At 44.3% G+C, this 21,827-nt stretch overlaps 1 protein-coding gene across 1 annotated transcript in view; it reads left to right on the forward strand.

The window, feature by feature from the left end:
- The window catches only part of trpa1b (transient receptor potential cation channel, subfamily A, member 1b), a 165,934-nt gene that overhangs the window by 19,019 nt on the left and 125,088 nt on the right, over positions 1-21,827 (forward strand). Inside the window, exon 4 of the mRNA XM_070884159.1 lies at positions 14,365-14,472. Coding sequence (XP_070740260.1) covers positions 14,365-14,472 — 108 coding nt within the window. The remainder of the gene's footprint in view (positions 1-14,364; positions 14,473-21,827) is intronic.

Consider the following 21,827-nt stretch of genomic DNA (forward strand, 5'->3'; position numbering starts at 1 on the left):
AAGGGAGTGAAGTTGGGGGTTGTACCAGGGGGAATGACCTGGGTGGGAGTGAGTAAAGCTTTTTCTGGGGTCACGGGGATCAAATGCAGAGGTGATTGAGTGATTAAGCAGACCAAAAGTTGCAGAAGTATTGTGGCAAATGGCGAGCCAAAGGCTGTTGGGAGATTGAAAGCACCATCGTACGTGACTTTAAAAATATATATTTCATGGATTGTGGGCATCGCTGGCACTGCCAGCATTTATTGCCTATCCCTATTTTCCCTTGAGAAAAGGGGGTGAGCTGACTTCATGAACCACTGCAATCCGTGTGGTGAAGGTACTCCCACAGTGTTGTTACAGAGGGAGTTCCAGGATTTTGATCCAGCGACGATGAAGTAATGGCGATATACTTCAAATTCAGGATCGTGTGTAACTTGAAAGGGATCATTGCCTGGTGTGAATATTAATTGCCACTTATCAGCCCAAGCCTGAATGTCGTGATGGTGTTCCCATGCGCCTGCTGCCCTTGTCCTCCTCGGTGGTAGAGGTCACAGGTTAGGGCGGTGTTGCCTTGGTGAGTTGCTGCAGTGCATCTTGTAGATGATACACATTGTAGCCATGGTGCACCAGTGGTGGAGGGAGTGGATGTTTAAGCTGGTGGATGGGGTGCCAATCAAGCGGACTGCTTTGTCCTGGAGGGTGTCAGGCTTCTTGAGTATTGTTGAAGCTGCACTTATTCAGGCAAGTGGAGAGTATTCCATCCCACTCCTGACTTGTGCCTTGTAGATGACAGAAAATCTTTGGGGAGTCAGGAGGTGAGACATTCGCCACAGAATACCCAGCCTCTGACCTGCTCTTGTTGCCACTATATTTATGTGGCTGGTCCAGCTAAATTTCTGGTCAATGGTGACCCCCAGGATGTTGATGGTGGGGGATTCAGCAATGGTAATGCTGTTGAATGTGAAGGTGGATGGTTAGAATCTCATTTGCTGGAGATAATCATTGCCTGGCACTTGTGTGGTACGAATGTCACTTGCCACTTATCAGCCCAAGCCTGAATGTTGTCCAGGACTTGCTGCATGCGGGCATGGACTGTTTCTTTATCTGAGGAGTTGCGAATGGAACTGAACACTGTGCAGTCATCAGCGAACATCCCCACTTCTGAGCTTATGATGGATGGAAAGTCATTGATGAAGTAACTGAAGATGGTTGGACCTAGGATGCTGCCCTGAGTAACTCTTGCAGCGATGTCCTGGGGCTGTGATGATTGACCTCCAATATCCACAACCACAACTTGGGGGACAGTCTTTCCCAGTGGTGGATGTATAAGGAAGTAGGGTTGGTATGAGTGGTGATGGAAACCAGGAAGTGATCAGAGATGGCCTTGTCTGTGATTAAAACTTCTCTTAGTGTGCACACATGACTAGACTTACAATCTCACAAGAAATCGTTTTTCATAAATAAATTAAAATTACTTTATCCTGCATTTGCTGCATTCAGATGAGGCCAGAGATCATGTCAGCAATACAGCAAATATTAGACTTTGATAGAAACATAGAAACATAGAAACATAGAAAATAGGTGCAGGAGCAGGCCATTCAGCCCTTCTAGCCTGCACCGCCATTCAACGAGTTCATGGCTGAACATGAAACTTCAGTACCCACTTCCTGCTTTCACGCCATACCCCTTGATCCCCCGAGTAGTAAGGACTTCATCTAACTCCCTTTTGAATATATTTAGTGAATTGGCCTCAACTACTTCCTGTGGTAGAGAATTCCACAGGTTCACCACTCTCTGGGTGAAGAAGTTTCTCCTTATCTCGGTCCTAAATGGCTTACCCCTTATCCTTAGACTGTGACCCCTGGTTCTGGACTTCCCCAACATTGGGAACATTCTTCCTGCATCCAACCTGTCCAAACCCGTCAGAATTTTAAACGTTTCTATGAGGTCCCCTCTCACTCTTCTGAACTCCAGTGAATACAAGCCCAGTTGATTCAGTCTTTCTTGATAGGTCAGTCCCACCATCCCGGGAATCAGTCTGGTGAATCTTCGCTGCACTCCCTCAACAGCAAGTATGTCCTTCCTCAAGTTAGGAGACCAAAACTGTACACAATACTCCAGGTGTGGCCTCACCAAGGCCCTGTACAACTGTAGCAACACCTCCCTGCCCCTGTACTCAAATCCCCTCGCTATGAAGGCCAACATGCCATTTGCTTTCTTAACCGCCTGCTGTACCTGCATGCCAACCTTCAATGACTGATGTACCATGACACCCAGGTCTCGTTGCACCTTCCCTTTTCCTAATCTGTCACCATTCAGATAATAGTCTGTCTCTCTGTTTTTACCACCAAAGTGGATAACCTCACATTTATCCACATTATACTTCATCTGCCACGCATTTGCCCACTCACCTAACCTATCCAAGTCACTCTGTAGCCTCATAGCATCTTCCTCGCAGCTCACACTGCCACCCAACTTAGTGTCATCCGCAAATTTGGAGATACTACATTTAATCCCCTCGTCTAAATCATTAATGTACAATGTAAACAGCTGGGGCCCCAGCACAGAACCCTGCGGTACCCCACTAGTCACTGCCTGCCATTCCGAAAAGTACCCATTTACTCCTACTCTTTGCTTCCTGTCTGACAACCAGTTCTCAATCCACGTCAGCACACTACCCCCAATCCCATGTGCTTTAACATTGCACATTAATCTCCTGTGTGGGACCTTGTCGAAAGCCTTCTGAAAGTCCAAATATACCACATCAACTGGTACTCCTTTGTCCACTTTATTGGAAACATCCTCAAAAAATTCCAGAAGATTTGTCAAGCATGATCTCCCTTTTACAAATCCATGCTGACTTGGACCTATCATGTCACCATTTTCCAAATGCGCTGCTATGACATCCTTAATAATTGATTCCATCATTTTACCCACTACTGAGGTCAGGCTGACCGGTCTATAATTCCCTGCTTTCTCTCTCCCTCCTTTTTTAAAAAGTTACATTGGCTACCCTCCACTCGATAGGAACTGATCCAGAGTCAATGGAATGTTGGAAAATGACTGTCAATGCATCCGCTATTTCCAAGGCCACCTCCTTAAGTACTCTGGGATGCAGTCCATCAGGCCCTGGGGATTTATCGGCCTTCAATCCCATCAATTTCCCCAACACAATTTCCCGACTAATAAAGATTTCCCTCAGTTCCTCCTCCTTAATAGACCCTCTGACCACTTTTATATCCGGAAGGTTGTTTGTGTCCTCCTTAGTGAATACTGAACCAAAGTACTTGTTCAATTGGTCTGCCATTTCTTTGTTCCCCGTTATGACTTCCCCTGATTCTGACTGCAGGGGACCTACGTTTGTCTTTACTAACCTCTTTCTCTTTACATATCTATAGAAACTTTTGCAATCCGCCTTAATGTTCCCTGCAAGCTTCTTCTCGTACTCCATTTTCCCTACCCTAATCAAACCCTTTGTCCTCCTCTGCTGAGTTCTAAATTTCTCCCAGTCCCCAGGTTCGCTGCTATTTCTGGCCAATTTGTATGCCACTTCCTTGGCTTTAATACTATCCCTGATTTCCCTTGATAGCCACGGTTGAGCCACCTTCCCTTTTTTATTTTTACGCCAGACAGGAATGTACAATTGTTGTAATTCATCCATGCGTTCTCTAAATGTCTGCCATTGCCCATCCACAGTCAACCCCTTAAGTATCATTAGCCAATCTATCTTAGCCAATTCATGCCTCATACCTTCAAAGTTACCCTTCTTTAAGTTCTGGACCATGGTCTCTGAATTAACTTTTTCATTCTCCATCCTAATGCAGAATTCCACCATATTATGGTCACTCTTCCCCAAGGGGCCTCGCACAATGAGATTGCTAATTAATCCTCTCTCATTACACAACACCCAGTCTAAGATGGCCTCCCCCCTAGTTGGTTCCTCGACATATTGGTCTAGAAAACCATCCCTTATGCATTCCAGGAAATCCTCCTCCACCGTATTGCTTCCAGTTTGGCTAGCCCAATCTATGTGCATATTAAAGTCACCCATTATAACTGCTGCACCTTTATTGCATGCACTCCTAATTTCCTGTTTGATGCCCTCCCCAACATCACTACTACTGTTTGGAGGTCTGTACACAACTCCCACTAACGATTTTTGCCCTTTAGTGTTCTGCAGCTCTACCCATATAGATTCCACATCATCCAAGCTAATGTCTTTCCTAACTATTGCATTAATCTCCTCTTTAACCAGCAATGCTACCCCACCTCCTTTTCCTTTTATTCTATCCTTCCTGAATGTTGAATACCCCTGGATGTTGAGTTCCCAGCCCTGATCATCCTGGAGCCACGTCTCCGTAATCCCAATCACATCATATTTGTTAACATCTATTTGCACAATTAATTCATCCACCTTATTGCGGATACTCCTTGCATTAAGACACAAAGCCTTCAGGCTTGCTTTTTTAACACCCTTTGTCCTTTTAGAATTTTGCTGTACAGTGGCCCTTTTTGTTCTTTGCCTTGGGTTTCTCTGCCCTCCACTTTTCCTCATCTCCTTTCTGTCTTTTGCTTTTGCCTCCTTTTTGTCTCCCTCTGTCTCCCTGTATAGGTTCCCATCCCCCTGCAATATTAGTTTAACTCCTCCCCAACAGCACTAGCAAACACTCCCCCTAGGACATTGGTTCCGGACCTGCCCAGGTGCAGACCGTCCGGTTTGTACTGGTCCCACCTCCCCCAGAACCGGTTCCAATGCCCTTGTTACAGCGGTTATAAAGAATCCAAATCCTATATATTAGAAACATAGAAACATAGAAATTTACAGCGCAGTAGGAGGCCATTTTGGCTCATCGTGTCCGCGCCGGCCGACAAAGAGCCGCACGGCCCTTGGTCAGCAGCCCTAAAGGTTACATATAAACCTATGAACAATGACAGAAAGGCAAAGAGCACCCAGCCCAACCAGTCCACCTCACACTACTGCAACACCCCTTATACTGAAAACATCTACAATCCACCCCACCCGGAGCCATGTGATCTCCTGGGAGAGGCAAAAATCAGATGAAAACCCAGGCCAATTTCGGGAGAAAAAATCTGGGAAAATTCCTCTCCGACCCATCCAGGCAATCGACACTGGTCCAGGAGATCACCTTGGCCGTATTCTATTCCCTGCAGTACTTACCATTATATCTGCGCCGACCAACAAAAAGTCATCCAGTCTAATCCCAATTACCAGCTCTAGGTCCGTAACCCTGCATGTTACTGCACTTTAAGTGCCCATCCAACCATCTCTTAAACGTGGTGAGAATTTCTGCATCCACCACTCTTCCAGGCAACGAGTTCCAGGTCCCCACAACCCATTGCGTAAAGAAGCTCCCGTCAAATCCCCTCTAAACCTTCCACCAACCACCTTAAAACTATGCCCCCTTGTAATAGATCCCTCCACCAATGGAAATAGACTCTTACTATCCACTATGTCCAGGCCCCTCAATATTTTGTACACCTTGATGAGGTCTCCTCTCAACCTCCTCTGTTCCAATAAGAACAAACCCAGCCTATCCAATCTGTCCTCTTAACTAAGATTCTCCATTCCAGGCAGCATCCTAGTAAATCTCTTCTGAACCCTCTCGAGTACAATCACATCCTTCCTATAATACGGTGACCAGAACTGCACGCAGTACTCCAACTGTGGCCTAACCAAAGTATTATACAATTTAAGTATAACCTCCCTGCTCTTATATTCTATGCCTCGGCCAATAAAGGTAAGCATTCCGTATGCCTTCTTAACCATCTTATCCACCTGGCCTGCTACTTTCAGGGATCTGTAGATAAGCACTCCAAGGTCCCTTTGTTCATCTACACTATTAAGTGGCCTACCGCTTAATGTGTATAGTCTTTCCTTATTAGCCCTCCCAAAGTGCATCACTTCACACTTCTCTGAATTAAATTCCATTTGCCACTACTCTGCCCACCTGACCAATAGATTGATATCCTCCTGCAGCCCATGACTTTCCTCTTCATTATCAATCACACAGTTAATTTTAGTGTCATCTGCACACTTCTTAATCATACTCCCTGTATTCATATCTAAATTGTTGATATATACCACAAAAAGCAAGGGACCCTGTACTGAGCCCTGTGGAACCCCACTGGAAACACCCTTCCAGTCACAAAAACATCCATCAATCATTACCCTTTGCTTCCTAACTCCAAGCCAATTTTGGATCCAACTTGCCACGTTGCCCTGTATCCCATAGGCTATAACCTTCATAACCAGTCTACCATGTGGTACCTTATCAAAAGCCTTGCTGAAGTCCATATATACTACATCGAACACACACTACCCTCATCGACCCTCTTAGTTACCTCCTCAAAAAATTCAATCAGGTTAGTCAAACACGATCTACCCATAACAAATCCATGCTGACTGTCCCTAATTAATCCTTGTCTTTCCAAATGCAGATTTATCCTGTCTTTCAGGATTTTTTCCAATAATTTTCCCACTGCTGAGGTTAGGCTGACAGGCCTGTAATTACTCAGCCTATCTCTTTTTTCCCTTCTTAAACAAGGGTACTACATTAGCAGTCCTCCAATCCTCCAGCACCATGCCCAGATCCAAAGAGGACTGGAAAATGATGGTCAAGGCCTCTGCTATTTCCTCGTTTACTTCGCTCAACAGCCTGGGATGCATTTCATCCGGGCCTGGGGACTTATCTACTTTCAAAGCTGCTAAACCCATTAATACTTCCTTTCTCACTATATTTATTTCATCCAGAATATCACACTCCTCCTCGATAGCAGAATCTGCATTACCCCTTTCCTTTGTGAAAACAGATGCTAGGGGGATCAAGGGGTATGGCAAGAAAGCAGGAATGGGGTACTGAAGTTGCATGTTCAGCCATGAACTCATTGAATGGCGGTGCAGGCTAGAAGGGCCGAATGGCCTACTCCTGCACCTATTTTCTATGTTTCTATGTTTCTAACATCTTCCACCTCCACACAAAGGTTACCCTTATGGTCTCTAATAGGCCCTACCCTTTCTCCTTTCAAAAGATAGAAAGAAGAATAGTAAAAGTGGAGGGCAGAGAAACCCAAGACAAAAAACAAAAGGGCCTCATTACAGAAAATTTCTAAAGGGGCAAAGTGTGTTAAAAAGTCAAGCCTGAAGGCTCTGTGTCTAAATGTGAGGAGCATTTGGAATAAGGTGGACAAATTAACTGCGCAGACAGTAGTTAACGGATATGATGTAATTGGCATGACAGAGACATGGCTCCAGGGTGACCAAGGCTAGGAACTCAACATCCAGGGGTATTCAACATTTAGGAAGGATAGGCAGAGAGGAAAAGGAGGTGGGGTGGCGATGCTGGTTAAAGAGGAAATTAATGCAATAGTAAGGAGGGACATTAGCCTGGATGATGTGGAATCGGTATGGGTGGAGCTGCGTAATTCCAAAGGGCAGAAAACGTTAGTGGGAGTTGTGTACAGACCACCAAATAGTAATAGTGAGGTTGGGGACAGCATCAAACAAGAAATAAGGGATGTGTGCAATAAAGGTACAGCAGTTATCATGGGCGACTTTAATCAACATATTGATTGGGCTAATCAAACTGGTAGCAATGTGGTGGAGGAGGATTTCCTAGAGTGTATTATGGATGGTTTTCTAGACCAATCTGTCAAGGAACCAACTAGAGACCTGGCCATCCTGGACTGGGTGATGTGTAATGAGAAGGGACTAATTAGCAATCTTGTTGTGCGAGGCCCCTTGGGGAATAATATGGTAGATTTCTTTATTAAGAGTGACACAGTTAATTCGGAAACTAGGGTCCTGAACTTAAGGAAAGGGAACTTCGACGGTATGAGACGTGAATTGGCTAGAATAGACTGGCAAAGGATACTTAAAGGGTTGACGGTGGATAAGCAATGGCAAATATTTAAAGATCACATGGATGAACTTCAGCAATTGTACATCCCTGTCTGGAGTAAAAATAAAATGGGGAAGGTGGTTCAACCATGGCTAACAAGGGAAACTAAGGATGGTGTTAAAGCCAAGGAAGAGGCATGTAAATTGGCTAGAAAAAGCAACAAACCTGAGGACTGGAAGAAATTTAGAATTCAACAGAGGAGGACTAAGGGTTTAATTAAGAGGGAGAAAATAGAGTACGAGAGGAAGCTTGCAGGGAACATAAAAACTGACTGCAAAAGCTTCTATAAATATGTGAAGAGAAAAAGATTAGTGAAGACAAACATAGGTCCCTTGCAGTCGGGTTCAGGTGAATTTATAATGGGGAACAAAGAAATGGCAGACGAATGAACAAATACTTCGGTTCTGTCTTCATGAAAGAAGACACAAATAAACTTCTGAATGTACTAGGGGTCAGTGGGTCTAGTGAGAAGGAGGAACTGAAGGATATCCTTATTAGGCGGGAAATTGATGGGATTGAAGACGGATAAATCCCCGGGGCCTGATAGTCTGCATCCCAGAATACTTAAGGAAGTGGCCCTAGAAATAGCAGGTGCATTGGTGGTCATTTTCCAACAGTCTATCGACTCTGGATCAGTTCCTATGGACTGGAGGGTAGCTAATGTAACACCACTTTTAAAAAAGGAGGGAGAGAGAAAACAGGTAATTATAGACCAGTTAGCCTGACATCAGTAATGGGGAAAATGATGGAATCAATCTTTAAGGATGAAATAGCAACGCATTTGGAAAGCAGTGACAGGATCGGACCAAGTCAGCATGGATTTATGAAAGGGAAATCATGCTTGACGAATCTTCTGGAATTTTTTGAGGAAGTAACTAGCAGAGTGGGCAAGGGACAACCAGTGGATGTGGAGTATTTGGACTTTCAAAAGGCTTTTGACAAAGTCCTGCACAAGAGATTGTTGAGCAAAATCAAAGTGCATGGTATTGGGGATAATGACTGGTACTAACGTGGATAGAGAACTGGTTAGCAGATGGGACCCCAGCTCTTTACAATATACATTTACGATTTAGATGAAGGAATTGAGTGTAATATCTCCAAGTTTGCGGATGGCACTAAACTAGGTGGCGGTGTGAGTTGTGAGGAGGGCGCTAATAGGCTGCAGGGTGACTTGGACAGGTTAGGCGAGTAGGCAAATGCATGACAGATGCAGTATAATGTGGATAAATGTGAGGTTATACATTTTGGGGGCAAAAACACAAAGGCAGAATATTATCTGAATGGCGGCAGATTAGGAAAAGCGGAGGTGCAACGAGACCTGGATGTCATGGTACATCAGTGACTGAAAGTGGGCATGCAGGTACAGCAGGCGGTGAAGAAGGCAAATGGTATGTTGGCCTTCATAGCTAGGGGATTTGAGTATAGGAGCTTACTGCAGTTGTACAGGGCCTTAGTGAGGCCTCACCTGGAATATTGTGTTCAGTTTTGGTCTCCTAATCTGAGGAAGGACGGTTCTTGCTATTGAGGGAGTGCAGCGAATGTTGACTAGACTGATTCCAGGGATGGCTGGACTGTCATATGAGGAGAGATTGGAATAACTGGTCCTTTATTCACTGGAGTTTAGAAGGATGAGAGGGGATCTCATTGAAACATGTAAGATTCAGACGTGACTGGACAGACTAGATGCGGGAAGAATGTTCCCGATATTGGGGAAGTCCAGAACCAGGGGACATAGTCTTAGGATAAGGGATTGACCATTTAGGACTGAGATGAGGAGAAACTTCTTCACTCAGAGAGTTGTTAACCTGTGGAATTCCCTGCCGCAGAGAGTTGTTGATGCCAGTTCATTGGTTATATTCAAGAGGGAGTTAGATATGGCCCTTGCGGCTCAGGGGATCAAGGGGTATGGAGAGAAAGCAGGAAAGGGGTACTGAGGGAATGATCAGCCATGATCATATTGAATGGCGGTGCAGGCTCGAAGGGCCGAATGGCCTACTCCTGCACCTATTTTCTATGTTTCTATATTACCTATTTACTCTTAATATATTTATCGAACATCTTAGGGTTTTCCTTAATTTCACTGGCCAAGAATTTCTCGTGCTCTCTCTTAGTATTCCTAATATCGTTTTTAATTTTACCTCTTAACTTTCTATATTCCTCTAAAGATTCTAATGTATTTCGCTGTTGGTATATGACATAAGCCTCTTAATCCTCCCCTGTAAGTCTCTAGACATCTAGAAATATTTTTCCCAGCCTTTTTCTTTAAGGGCCTGAGCCTTCCGGATCTCCTCTTTGAATGCCTCCCACTGTTCCGACACTGATTTACCCACAAGTAGCTGCTTCCAGTCCAATCTGGCCAAATCACTCCTTCACTTAGCAAAATTAGCTTTTCCCAAATTCGGAACTTTTATTCCAGGCTTATTCTTGTCCTTATCCATAACCAATTTGAATCTGACTGACTTAAGGTCACTGGCACCCAAGTGCTCCCCCACTAATACCCCTTCAAACTGCCCAGTTTAATTCCCCAAAACTAAATCCAAGACCGCCCCCTCTCGTGTTGGGTTTGCTACATACTGACTAAAAAAAGTTCTCTTAAATGCATTTCATGAATTCCGCACCCTCTTGTACCCTTCACACTAAATTTGTCCCAATCAATATTTGGATAGTTAAAATCCTCTACTATTACTACCCTATGATTTTTAGACTTCACAGCAATTTGCCTATATATTTGATCCTCTATCTCCCTCCCACTGTTTGGGGGTCTATAATACATGCCCAGCAGTGTGATCGCCCCTTTTTTATTTTTCGATTCGACCCATATGACCTCATTTGATGATCCCTCTAACATTTCATCCCTCCTCACCACTGTAATAGTTTCTTTAATCAGTACCGCAACCCCCCCCCCCCCCCGCCTTTTACCCCCCTCTCTATCTTGTCTCAAAATCCTGTAGCCAGGAATATTGATGTGCCAAACCTGCCCCTCTTTCAGCCATGTTTCTGTAATGGCTATCATGTCATACTCCCAAGTGTCTACCTGTGCTCTTAGCTCATCTGCCTTATTCGCTATACTCCTTGCATTAAAGTATATATCATTCAGCACAGGAAGACCTCCTTGCTTACTACATACTAAGCCCTGTTTCCTCTGTCTTACAGATTCACTTTCTAGATTCTTGCTATCCAATTTCTGCTTTACTTCCTTCCCTTTTGAATTCATTCTCAGGTTCCCATCCCCCTGCCAAGCTAGTTTAAACTCTCCCCAACAGCACTAGCAAAACTCCCCGCAAGGATATTGGTCCCGGCGCTGTTGAGATGCAACCCATCCAGTTTGTACAGCTCCCATCTCCCCCAGAAGCGGTCCCAATGCCTCAAGAATTTAAAGCCCTCCCTCCTACACCAACTTTCCAGCCACGTCTCTATCCTTCTATTCTTATACTCATTAGCATGTGGCACTGGTAGTAACCCGGAGATTACTAAATATATTCAAAAAGGAGTTAGATGAGGTCCTTACTACTAGGGGGATCAAGGGGTATGACGAGAAAGCAGGAATGGGGTACTGAAGTTGAATGTTCAGCCATGAACTCATTGAATGGCGGTGCAGGCTAGAAGGGCCGAATGGCCTACTCCTGCACCTATTTTCTATGTTTCTATGTTTCTACCCTTTAATTTTCTTCCTAGCTCCCTGAATTCTTCCTGTAGTACCTCATCCGTCATTTTACCTATGTCGTTGGTCCCAATATGGACTACGACCTCGAGTTGTTTACCTTCCCCACCCCCCCGCCCCTCCTCTGCAGAATGGCCTGCGTCCGCTCTGTGACATCCTTGACCCTGGCACCAGGGAGGCACAAAACCATTCGGGACTCATGTCTACGGCCCAGAAACGCCTGCCTGTTCCCCTAACTACAGAATCCCCTATCACTAGGGCTCTTTTGTTCTTTGTCCCTCCCTCCTGTGCAGCTGAGCCACCCGTGGTGCCTTGGAATTGGCTCTGTCTGCACTCCCCAGAGGTACCATCATCCTTACCGATACTTAGAATTGAATATTGGTTTGAAAGCGAGGTGGACTCATGGGGGGACTCCTGCGTTACCTTCCTAGCGCACTTACTACATCTGGTGGTCACCCACTTCCCCTCTACCTGCACGCCTTTAAGCTGCGGGGTGACCACCTCCTGACACATGCTATCCACATAGCTCTCAGCCTCGCGGATGCATCACATTGACTCCACCCGCTGCTCCAGCTCCAAAATGCGGAGCTTGAGCAGTTGAGGCTGGAGACACCTCCGGCACACATGGTTGTCTAGGCTGCGCGAAGCATCCAGGACTTCCCACATGCTGCAGGATGTGCACTCCACGGAACTGAGCTGTGCTGCCATCACTCTAGTTAGCCTTATCTAGTTTAAAATCTACTTAAAAGGAAATAGAGAAAAGGAGGATGCATCTCATTTCCACGCATAATACATCCAAATCAATGCCTGAAACACTACAAGCTAACAGCTGAGCATTTACTACACGATTAGTGTGATTTTTAATGTCCAAATGCAAGAGAATATAAATATATATTTTTAAATACTGGAAAAGATCACCAGAAGCAAAAAGGAATATTCACTCAAAATCTGAGAATGCAGCCTCATAGGCCAAGTTGGGCTCCAATACCCAGTCATTTGGGCTCATGGTGTCAGCATATTTATAAAGGCCAGCACAAAAATAGGCTGTGTGTTGATAATGAAGAAGAAAGCTGCGGACTGTAGGAAGATATCAATCAACTGGTCAGGTGGGCTGAACAGTGGCAAATGGAATTTAATCCGGAGAAGTATGAGGTAATGCATTTGGGGAGGGCTAACAAGGAAAGAGAATACACATTAAATGATAGGACACTGAGAAGTGTAGAGGAACAAGGAGAGCTGGGAGTGCATGTCCACAGATCCCTGAAGGTAGCAGGCTAGGTAGATAAGGTGGTTAAGAAGGTATACGGAATGCTTGCCTTTATTAGCCGAGGCATAGAATACAAGAGCAGGGGGCGATTATGCTTGAACTGTATAAAACACTGGTTAGGCTTCAGCTGGAGTACTGATCATCACATTACAAGAAGGACATGATTGCACTGGAGAGGGTACAGAGGGGATTTACAAGGATGTTGCCGGAAGTGGAGAATCTTAGCTATGAGGATAGATTGGATAGGCTGGATTTGTTTTCCTTGCGGAGGGGAGACCTCATAGAGGTGTATAAAATTATGAGGGGCCTAGATATAGTGGATAGAAAGAGCCTATTTCCCTTAGCAGAGGATCAATAACCAGGGGGCATAAATTTAAAGTAATTGGTAGGAGCTTTAGAGGGGATTTGAGGGGAAATTTCTTCACACAGAGGGTTGTGAGGGTCTTGAACTCACTGCCTGAAAGGGTGCTAGAGGCAGAAACCCTCACCACATTTCAAAAGTACTTGGATGTGCACTTGAAGTGCCGTAACCTGTAGGGCTTATGGACCTAGAGCTGGAAAGTGGGATTAGGCTGGATAGTCTCTTGTTGGTCAACACTGACACGATAGGCTGAAATGGCCTCCTTCCATGCTATAAACTTCTATGATTCTCTTTCACAATTTTATCCCTGAATGCCATCAAGTTGGTGGTCAGATTGCAGAAAGCTGGGCTTGGTTTCATCTTATCAGCCATATCACAGGCTATAGCGCTATTGGAGCTTATTCAAATTGCCACACATCGAGACACACTCCACTGTAACCCAGGGTTACTTTCTGCTTCAACTCTGACCTCGGAAACTTCAAATGTCCTGCCGCTCTCATCATATTGCTGCATTCCACCCCAATGGAAGCAACTTGAGTCTCCTAATGCAGACTATGTATATTTTGGAAATATACATTTCAATCAATGAACGTCCAGTCCATGTGATCTCCATTTTTTGAGTACTTGGCTACATAACAAGCTAATCATTTGATCACAAGTGATTTATTTTTGTCTCAACGATATTTCTGCATACAGTTTTCACTTTTGGTACAGCTCTTTTTCGTTAGAATGCTTCATATCCTCTTCCTCAAGCATAATTAGGCATATAGTGGGATGCTTCAAGCTGCAGAGAAACATCATCTAATTATGTGCATCCCAGTTGTGCACGACTTGCAGTTTAGATTCTGCCTGTCTCCGTCTCTTTATTTGCTGTCCTAATCAATAGAAAGCCTGAGATATTCCGAACCATAAATTATTGCATCAGTTAGTGCATTTGAAATAATGTTGGTCCATTCAAATGGCAATATCTGTTTCACTATATTGACTTTGAACGAAAGTGTATAACAGGTGATAGCGAGTCGCCAGTCTAGTTTACATCTCTACTTACGAGAGAAATGTTAAACAGGCTGCCGATTCGCTATCATCTGTTTTACACTATCGCACAAAGTCAAGATCTACCCCGAAGTGTTTCAGTATATACTTTAATTTCCTATAGTGACATTATCAATTCCCCTAGGTACTAGCCTCACACAAAACTACAGAGCTGAATCTGGAAGGTGATCTTCGAAACACACCATTGATGATAGCATGTTCCAGAGATAATGCTGAAGGACTGTCCATATTGGTATGTATTCTATTTCTTATTAGTACTATATTTGTCTTACTCTTTTTTAGGCATAAACTTAAATCTCATCGTCATAGACAGTCCCTCGGAATCGAGGAAGACTTGCTTTCACTCTTAAAATGAGGTGGCTGAACAGTCCAATACGAAAACTACAGTCTCTGTCACTGGTGGGACAGGTAGTCGTTGAGGGAAGGCTGGGTGGGATTGGTTTGCCGCACGCTCTTTCCGCTGCCTGCGCTTGTTTTCTGCATGCTCTCGGCGATGAGACTCGAGGTGCTCAGTGCCCTCCCGGATGTACTTCTCCACGTAGGGTGGTCTTTGGCCCGGGACTCCCAGGTGTCAGTGGGGATGTTGCACTTTATCAGGGAGGCTTTGAGGGTGTCCTTGTAGTATTTCCTCTGTCCACCTTTGGCTCGTTTGCCATGAAGGAGTTCCGAGTAGAGCGCTTGCTTTGGGAGTCTTGGGATAGTGAGTGTTAAAGAGTGTTTGAAGACCAGGCCCTCAAAACTGACACAAAGCTCATAATCTACCCGCCCTCCTGTATGGCTCAGAGACATGGACCATGTACAGTAGACACCTCAAGTCGCTGGAGAAATACCACCAATGAGAAATACTTAAATCTATAACAAAAGAAAAAGCACTTCTCTGCTTGAGACTTTGCAATTATCTCGATCATTCTTGTTTTAAAAAAATGTTCAACTTTGGGAAATAGATTTGAATCTAGTCCAGGCCAATTGAACAAAACTGTCCCCTATCTGCGTGATCTAAGGGTCCTATGTAAGGTGACTTCATGTAATCTTAATCTAATTCCCATGAGAATAAACCACAAAACTATCCTTCATTGGCACAAAGTTGGTAATCTCACTTCGAGACCACAAGGTGTTGACAGTGGGAATTGAAAAAATTCTCTCTGAGGTTGGGATTGAGACACATTTCTGGGGCATAATGAAAAAGCTGGACTTGAACTGGAAGTTCTGGTTGCTGACAAAATTGAAAATTTTCCACTCCTTGCACTCACCTTAATAAGCGTAAAAGTACAAAAAGAATTAAGCAAAATCGTGTGACCTCGTGGTTCCCCACACACTGAAGCCACAATTTTCATAGCGCTTAAAGGATCGGTTCGAAGGCGGGTGACAAATATGAAAGATTGACAGCGGGTCAGGATCCCGCTGTGAACCCGCCTCCAAGTCCATTTCCCAAGTGCCGGGTCTGTCTGTGCTTTAAAGACCCGACACTAAGCGGCGGGTGAGCCAATAAAATAGCTAGGAGCTTGTTAAAAGTTACTTAAACAGCATTTTACTATCTACTTACTATTTTCCCAGCTTTTCCACCAGTTCCCAGCACTCGGGGATCACATCAGGTTAGTAGGTTGGGTTTTCAACGTCTCTCCATTGCTCTGAATAGGTGACAGCTGCAAAAGTGGTATAAAAGTTACCATTTCACAGATGTTCACTTTCCAATCTTAGAAGCTGGAGCCTTCAGGATTTGGAACACACTTTTGAGCTTTATGCAGTTTAGAAGTGTTTAGAGTAAAATTACTTTCCACTGTCATCTCCTTGGAACAAGCTATGTCACCATTGACAGATCGCTTCTGTCATCTCAACTTCAGCTGCCATTTATTCCATCAGCATCGGTGCCCTTGAAACAATCTCACCTTGGTCCTCAGAATCCCACCACAATCAGCCCCAACACCAGCATCATCAGGCACACCAGCATCACTAGCAACACCAACAACAATGCCAACCTTCTCCGCAATCACCTGATGCTGCACAGGACACAGGGCATCAGCACCTGACCACATTGCTGCCCGGGAGGCCAGAGCTGGCCGCACCATGGCCAGATTTACTTCACTTGACACTGCCACATGATGTGCCAGGTTAGCACCACCCCACATCAACATCATAGAGCATCCCTGCAATGCCCGAGCCATTTCTTTCACACTCATTACCATTGTGGAGGGTACCGTTATGTCTCACATTCACTACAACTCACTTAGCCACTTCCAAAGATGCACGCAAATTTGTCCAAGAAGGCAAAATGTTGAAAATAAAGATTTCAATATTTGACAACATATTAACAAGAACTTTACATGAACACTGGCTAAAAGGCCCAATGGCCTACCCTTGTGTGTTGTTAGATGGTATGATTGAACAAGGATGAGGGTGAGTGAGTGTGAGGGGTGGCTAGTGAGATGGGAATGTGATAATGTAGATAGAGAGAGAAAGATGGGTGGAGATGCAAGGTAAGTTGGTGCGAGTAAGGATTTGCAAGAATTGGTAGGGAAGGCAGAGTGGGGAGATGTGATGAGTGGCACAGCAGGATGAGGTTGAATGTGGCTTTGCAGTAACATTTCATGATCTACTGAGATAATTGAAAGGTTTGCACTACTGCAGCCAGGTCCTCCTGATGACATCCCTGCTTGTGCCCTCCTGTGCAATGAGCAAGCAAGTTTCTTTGGTCTCCTGGGGATGTCACTTCCACCCATTGGAAGGGAAGAGAACCTCCCTGTGTGCTGTGACTCCCTTCATAAGCATATGGACGGAGCCAAGTGAGAGCCTGGGTGCAGCCGTGCACCTTCGTGCAACGCTTATCAGTGTTTGCAGCACCTCAATGCTATAGCACATCTATCAAAATCAATGTGGGCATGGTCCCTTTAAGGCAACCGGCTGATGATGCATCAAATTACATCATCATACCCGCTTCCTTTTAATTGGCCAACAACATCGCTAGGCGGGCTTAACAAGCCCTATCATAGGAAAGTCATGGGAGAAGCCGGTATAGAGACAGCAGCGGGGTTGAAACCTACCCCCAATGTTGCCCGCCGCACTCCTGACCAGATAGGCAAAATCGCGGTTTGAGTTTCTGATCCTAGCTAGCTTGTCAGTCAAGATACTGAATTAAGGTCAGATAATGATATGTTCCTATGGCCATATTTACAATGGAACCTTCCTGTTAAATTTGTCATGCTGTAATGACACCCTCACATCAGTAGTGTAGCATCTCAATCTCCTAGCTTCTCAACCTGTACTGCAGAGAAATTCCTATGCTCTAACCACCTCTGCAGAAAGCTACTCTGCTTTCCAACTTACCATTTACTACAAATAATAATAAAATCATATTATTTAAAAATAATGACAGAATGCATGACTTTAAAAGGGAGACTGGATTATCATTGTGCACCCGGACCAATTATCTCTGGCCTCGAACCCCACTTCACGACATTTTGTCTTAAGTTCCTCTGTCAATGGTGTTCATGAATCTTAAGATCTTTAGATCTTTCAGTATCTATTTGCTCAATGACTAGAGGCGCAGGATTATGTAAATTGTAGGCAGCAGTCACAATTCTTTTATTTTAAGGTAACTGTCTGGACTTGGGTTATTTGAAAGATAAACCAGACTTGAATGATAACTCCTAGGAGACAAAGGCTAATGACACCATTGCATGTCCTGTGGTCAGAGAGTGAATACAGATACAACATCTATCAGGGTGATTGTAAAAGGTTATTGACAACTTGAAACAGTGCTTCCGATGCCAGAACAGATCAGGAGTGTCTTACAGCCAAAGCCGACAAGGGCATCATTGTCTGCTACATGTCACTACTGAAACAGCCAGGAAAAGTAGCATGTCAGGTACTTAAAGAGGAAACATTGACCTAGCTAGTTGAGTCACTAATTTCACAAATAGATTTTCCTATATGAGCATTACCTGTGTCCCACACTCCTGTTCCTCCTGGCTCGCAAGCAGTACTATAAAAAGCACTTACCTGTTTGATCCAGTGGCTCCTATCTCCATTTAGCTACAGAGTTACCCGAGTCCAGGTGAAACCCGGTCGGCCAGCTGTAAATTTAAAGCAGGTCCCCAACTGCAATGTGGAAGCCTGATTTAAATAATGTAGACGAGTATTTTCTTCTGCTTCAAATATTGATCCACTTTTCTTTTAAATTGAGCAATGGTCTCTGCCTCAACTATTCCTTGTGGCAAAGCATTCCAAGCTCCAACTCTTCGCCTAGGGAAATTTCTCCTAACCTCCTCAAATAATGTAATGAAGTTTCCTGCTTCTCGAGAGCGGCACAAAGACTTGCCATGCTACCCGCTGTCGTAAAAATGGCAGCAGGCACATGCAAGCGAATTGGGGTCTCGTTTTGTGATTTTAAATTTTAACCATCCCGAGCCCTTCCCCGCCCATCTTGAGGAGGGTAATACAGACCACAATAACTTAATCTGTGGCTATACCATCCATTCTTCTGCTACTGAGCATTGCAGTGCAGCTACACGCCCACTAATCTACATGGGAGCAGACCACTGGTGAGCAATGAGGTCTTTGGATTGCTGCATAATGGTTCTCTCGTAGGACTATAAAGGGGAATTTTAAATCTCCCCAATCAGTGGGAAAGGTCTGGAGGTTCTATTTCCCATTCCATTCCTGTCAATTCCTTGGTTTTGGTGGCAAATGATGTTCCTGGTGGAGTCTATGGGAGCTCATTAATTAATGTAAATTAGGGATGATGTACATGAGACCCTGGTGGTATTTTAACCCATTCTGGAATGGGGCACCTGCCACTGCAGCCTCACCAGGTAAAGCAGAAATGCTCCTCCAGACTCCACAAGGAAAGTCCAGGCCTCTGACGCTCTGTGATCCCCACCCTTCACAACATCTCCCCTCCCAGACTTACCTTGCTGCCGGCAGGCGGCCAATCCTCTCCCACTTGGACAACTGCCGCTTTCTTCCTGAAATGAATGAGCAGCTGACTGGTGGCATTCAAATGGGACCCAGCAGTTAAAATCTGCTGGGCCTCCGATGAAGACTTCCACGCTACCGCCAGCTTCCCACTGGGAGTTAAAATCAGTCCTATAGAATATTACCGCACAGAAACAGGCCACTTGGTCCGTGAAGTCGGTTTTGCTGGTTTTCTCCACATAACCGATCCAGTCTATTTCCCACTCTACTGCTCATTTCCGATATACTTTACTATTTCTCCTTTTCAAGCAACTAATGGCTTTTGAAATTAATTTATGGACTCTTCTTCACATGATCTGTATCTGCGAATTCCAAATTCTAACAATTCTCTGTGTAACGATTTTTTTGTAATTCCTCCTATATTTCTTTTTGAGATTAACTTAAATTTGTGACTTTTTACGACCAGTGAAAATGATCTATTGTTGCTCAATTCAGCATAATCCTTCGTAATCTTGATGGCCTCTATCAGATCCCCCTTTACTTTCATAGCTCGAATGAAAAAAGTCCTAACTTTTCAAGTTTCTCTGTGAGCCTTCATGTCTGGTAACAGGCCCGTAAATCTATGCTGTGCCATTTCTATTGCTTTTATATCTTTTCTATAATGTGGTGCCCAAAACTGGATTCATTATTCTGCTCTTTCCCCATAGGCCAGTATTTTCTTCTGCTTCAAATATTGATCCACTTTTCTTTTAAATTGAGCAATAGTCTCTGCCTCAACTACTCCTTGCGGCAAAGCATTCCAAGCTCTAACTCTTTGCCTAGAGAAATTTCTCCCAACCTCCGTCCATGAATATTGTAAATTGATGACCTCTTGTCACTGATAGTGAAACTAAAGACAGTAGTCTTTTCCCTCTTCACCCTACCAGAACTTTTTATAATTTCTAAAATAAAACCCTTCATTAAATCTTTTCTTAGCCTTCTTTGCTTCTATGGAAATAGTTCAAGAATCTCAAGACTCCTCTAATAATTATAATTCCCCACCCTATTATTATCCTATCACATCTACTATGTGACTTTAATGCCGTTTCTACACAGGGTACCTAAAACTGCATACAACTGTAACCATGGAGTAGTCATTGCTTTGTAGAAAATTATGATTATCTCTTTGCTTTTGACCTCTATGCTCTTAACTATTAACCCAAATGCTGCTGGCCTTTTTCATGGCTTTAATGCCTGTACTTGCATTTTCATTAGAATTATGCATTTGAACCTGTAAGTCACACATACATATATTTTAGTGTCTTACCATTGAGTTAATGCTCCCATTAAATGTTTTTCTCCCAAACTTTATGACCTCACACTTCTCTGCACTAACCTGTCCATTGCACTAACCTATGTCTTCCTGGTGTCTTATAAGGTCCGCCTCACTGCCAACTCTCCGACTTTTATGTTGCCAGCAAATTTTGATAGAGAAACATAGAAACATAGAAAATAGGTGCAGGAGTAGGCCATTCGTCCCTTCGAGCCTGCACCGCCATTCAATGAGTTCATGGCTGAACTTGCAACTTCAGTACCCCATTCCTGTTTTCTCGCCATACCCCTTGATCCCCCTAGTAGTAAGGACGACATCTAACTCCTTTTTGAATATATTTAGTGAATTGGCCTCAACAACTTTCTGTGGTAGAGAATTCCACAGGTTCACCACTCTCTGGGTGAAGAAGTTTCTCCTCATCTCAGTCCTAAATGGCTTACCCCTTATCCTTAGACTGTGACCCCTGGTTCTGGGCTTCCCCAACATTGGGAACATTCTTCCTGCATCTAACCTGTCTAAACCCGTCAGAATTTTAAACATTTCTATGAGATCCCCTCTCATTCTTCTGAACTCCAGTGAATACAAGCCCAGTTGATCCAGTCTAACTTGATATGTCAGTCCCGCCATCCCGGAAATCAGTCTGGTGAACCTTCGCTGCACTCCCTTAATAGCAAGAATGTCCTTCCTCAAGTTAGGAGACCAAAACTGTACACAATACTCCAGGTGTGGCCTCACCAAGGCCCTGTACAACTGTAGTAACACCTCCCTGCCCCTGTACTCAAATCCCCTCGCTATGAAGGCCAACATGCCATTTGCTTTCTTAACCGCCTACTGTACCTGCATGCCAACCTTCAATGACTGATGTATCATGACACCCAGGTCTCGTTGCACCTCCCCTTTTCCTAATCTGTCACCATTCAGATAATAGTCTGTCTCTCTGTTTTTACCACCAAAGTGGATAACCTCACATTTATCCACATTATACTTCATCTGCCATGCATTTGCCCACTCACCTAACCTATCCAAGTCACTCTGCAGCCTTTTAGCTTCCTCCTCGCAGCTCACACTGCCACCCAACTTAGTGTCATCCGCAAATTTGGAGATACTACATTTAATCCCCTCGTCTAAATCATTAATGTACAATGTAAACAGCTGGGGCCCCAGCACAGAACCTTGTGGTACCCCACTAGTCACTGCCTGCCATTCTGAAAAGTACCCATTTACTCTTATTCTTTGCTTCCTGTCTGTCATATAGTGCTTCTTATAGCCAAGTCCAAATCATGCACATACATTTATCGAGGACAATAGTGCAGTAACATCTCCATTGCTGTGCCAGTAAATTATGGGATCCGTGACAGCATTCC

The sequence above is a fragment of the Pristiophorus japonicus genome, chromosome 1 (assembly GCF_044704955.1).
Source record: "Pristiophorus japonicus isolate sPriJap1 chromosome 1, sPriJap1.hap1, whole genome shotgun sequence".
NCBI lineage: Eukaryota > Metazoa > Chordata > Chondrichthyes > Pristiophoridae > Pristiophorus > Pristiophorus japonicus.